The 3528-nt window shown below is 36.1% G+C and overlaps 1 protein-coding gene across 1 annotated transcript; it reads right to left on the bottom strand.

Annotated features, from left to right (window-relative positions):
• Nucleotides 1-1364: 1364 nt before the first annotated feature.
• Nucleotides 1365-2523, bottom strand: LOC121738255. The gene has a single exon (XM_042130208.1). The coding sequence runs from the start codon at nucleotides 2298-2300 to the stop codon at nucleotides 1365-1367; it is 936 nt and encodes a 311-aa protein (XP_041986142.1). The 5' UTR covers nucleotides 2301-2523.
• Nucleotides 2524-3528: the final 1005 nt, after the last annotated feature.

The following is a 3528-nucleotide window of genomic DNA, read 5'->3' as shown; positions in this document are numbered from 1 at the left end:
ACATTATTTGCTGACGATATAACATTGCTATTTACATTCAATAATAAAACAGACGTGAACAAAATCGAAAATGACATTAATTTAGAACTTTATCATAATTCAATGGCTTACATCAAATAATTTAAAAATTAATATTAACAAAACAAAATATATACAATTTACAAACTATAATAAAAAACCATTACAATTAAAATTACAATATAAAAATGAAATTATAGAACGAGTAGATGAAAACATATTTTTGGGTATACAAATGGATAAATATTGCAACTGGCATGCACACGTAAACAAAGTATGTTCTAAACTAAACAGATTTGTATATGTTTTGAGAAGACTTGCGTGGACAGTAAGTGCTCAGACTGCAATTATGGCCTATCACGGATACGTCTCGTCAATCTTGCGCTATGGACTAGTAATTTGGGGAAATTCAAACCAAATAAATAAGGCATTTATAGTCCAAAAAAAATGTCTCCGAGCCATAGCAAGGGTTCCACCATATGAATCGTGTAGGCCTTTATTCAAACAATATAATATAATAATGACCTTACCGAGCATGTATATTTTAGAAATATTCCAATTTGTAAGTAACAACAAGCATATCTTTACTCAATTAGTAGATCAGGTACCGGCGAAATTTTTTAGAAACTCGAATAGGTTAATCATAAACAAAAAACCAAAGGCGAGTGTTTTCTTAAATAATGCTTATGCAATGTGTATAAAGATTTATAACAAGGTACCTGCACACATAAAATCAATGACAACAACTAGCTCATTAGGGGAATTAAAAAATATATTAATACAGAAAGCATATTATAAAAATAAATAAAAAATAAAAATAAAATCATTTATTTCAGGCTTCTGCGACCCATAACATTACATTTAAATTTTTTTGAAATTTTCGTTACATTACATTATAGTCATTACATTACAATTACAATACATTTAAAATATATGATTTAGCAATTACATTAAATTGAAATTTTAAAGTTATGTATACTTAATAAAAAATAATAAAATAATAATATAATAAAAATAGATCAAAATCACAGTCAATCACCATATCTTTGTAAGTCTTGTATAAATAAATTTAAAATCATTGTATGCAATAAATTACTATTTAAAATTAAATTAAAAATTGAACACTTATGAACTAAAAGACATTTAGCAATACACATTAAATTAAAATTGTAAAGTTAAAATCATGTATAAATAAAATACTAAAATAAAAAAAATAAAATTGTCAAAGTAAAATAAAATTAATCAAAATGGCAGTTAATCACATCTTTGTATGAATTAATTTAAGATCGTTGTATGTAAGAAGTTACTATTAAAAAATTAAATAAAAATAATAATAATACTAAACGTTATGCACTGCGCGTAACATGCATACTGCAGCAGTGGTGAACAAAGGGGCAGTCTACTCGTGATGCTATCATCGCCAGGACGGTGTTGGAGCTGTCCCGCACGCGGCGCACCAGCGACGCGCACCTCTTGCGAATAGTCGCCTGAAAGCCGTCGGTGCGCGCCTCGGCGAACATGCCAGAGGCGCTACAGTAGCGGGGCAGCCCCAGCATCGCCCGGAATGCATTATTGTATTGGACAGTGAGGGCGTTGTAACCTTTTTTGTAATATTTGGCCCACAGGGCGCACGTATACAGTGAGGTGCAGAAAGCTCTGAAGAGTGTTAATTTCACCTCAACTGAGCACCTCGCAAACCTGCGAGCCAACATATTAGCTCTTTTGGACAACGCCCTCCTCTCCCGCTCGATATCCTTATCGTCTCTGAGGTCGACAGTGACTATATGCCCCAGGTACTTGAACTCCTCGACTCTACTGAGAGCGATTCCGTTCAGGAGAATTTCGGGTACCTGTTTTGGGGTTCTACCACCGGCGGCATGAAAGACCATGTATTGAGACTTATTAATATTATATTTAAGCCCGTGTCTACAAGCATACTCCTCACAAATCCTAAGTAGCTTTCTTAGACCCCCGATCGAGGGGCTCAGCAAAGCCATGTCATCGGCGTAGCTAAGGTTATTTAGGCATATGCCGTCTATATGACAACCTACGTGCTGTTTGCTAAGCTCCTCGATCAGTGAGTCTATGTACAAATTAAAAAGGGTGGGCGACGTCAGCCCCCCCTGCCTCAAGCCACACTCCAGCCTGTAGGACTCTGACAAAGTCCCCGCCCAGTTGACATGATTCATTTGATTTCTGTACCAAAACTTAAGTAAGTCTATGAATAGAGGAGGTACTTTGGCCTTTTTCATCTTATTCCAGAGGATGTCGTATGATACCATGTCGAAGGCCTTGGACAAATCGAGAAAGCAGGCGTAAACGGGGGTCGAGCGGTCAGTATAGTAGCGGACGGTGTGCTTAAGGCTCAGTATGGCACTTTCTGTGGAAAGTTTCGGCCTAAAACCGAACTGGTTATCGTGAAGAGTGATGCACTTATTTAACTGAGCATTTAGCACTCCGTCAAACACCTTAGCTATTACGGTGGCCAGCGATATAGGCCGGTAATTACTTTTATCTGACAGATCACCGGCTTTGTTTTTCACAATAGGCACAATTATTGTCTTCATAAGATCTGAAGGCAGGTATGAATGGCTTAGGCATAGCGAGTAGAGCACAGCCAGTAGTCTGTGTATGTGCGGTCCAGCATGCTGCAGGTGCTCAATACTCAGGCCATCGTGGCCAGGGGATTTACCTCTTTTCATGTTTTTAACTATATAAGCTACATCTTTTGCCTTCACACAATATTCTAACTTTTTAACAAGCTTATTACCACTATCGGATTCATTAATTGATCGACCCAGGGGGGATTGTATAATAAAATAATCCTTAAAACTGTTTGCTATATCTTTTTTATCGCTCTGGCCACCGACACTCATAGGAAAGCCAGGACTAGAATTCAGTTTTTTAGTTTCTTTCCAAAATCCACTAAAATCGCCTTTAGAATGTTTTTCAGCTAAATTATCCATAACTAACTGATCCTGATGATTTTGACACCATTTAAGCCTAGATTTAAATACTTTTATACTTGTAGACATAGCATCATATATAGGGCCAGACCTAGGTCTCCCACACAATACCCATTCGTTAAACTTAGTCCTGGCATTCCTATGAGCTTCAGCAACATGTGTGTTCCAGCCAGGCACCTGCCTAGCCGCTCGCCCCGACGCTACTCGTCTTCGACCCACCAAGGACGCCTCACGTAGGGCGGTGACAATGCTGTTATATAAGTTATCAATAACACTTTTATGTTTAATATTATTGCAAACATCCCGAGCACATAGTATACATTCTATTGGAAAATCAATCATTTTTAACTTTTGTTTACACGCATTAGAATACTGTAAAATATCTTGGCCTTTTCTTCTGCCCCATATTACATTTTTGTTTACATCGATTTTATTATTATAACACAATTGTTAACAAATATTACGACATCAAAGAATTTCTTAATAATAAGTAATAATTATTAATAGAACTACTGTAACTAATTAAATTTTATTTATGACATTT

This window comes from Aricia agestis, chromosome 22, assembly GCF_905147365.1.
Source record: "Aricia agestis chromosome 22, ilAriAges1.1, whole genome shotgun sequence".
Lineage (NCBI taxonomy): Eukaryota > Metazoa > Arthropoda > Insecta > Lepidoptera > Lycaenidae > Aricia > Aricia agestis.
Note: the sequence above shows the minus strand (reverse complement) of the source record. Positions and strands in the feature narration are given on the sequence as shown.

Coding starts and splice junctions, on each gene's coding strand:
- LOC121738255 (XM_042130208.1), bottom strand. CDS start 2,300: ATGGTATCATACGACATCCTCTGGAATAAGATGAAAAAGGCCAAAGTA.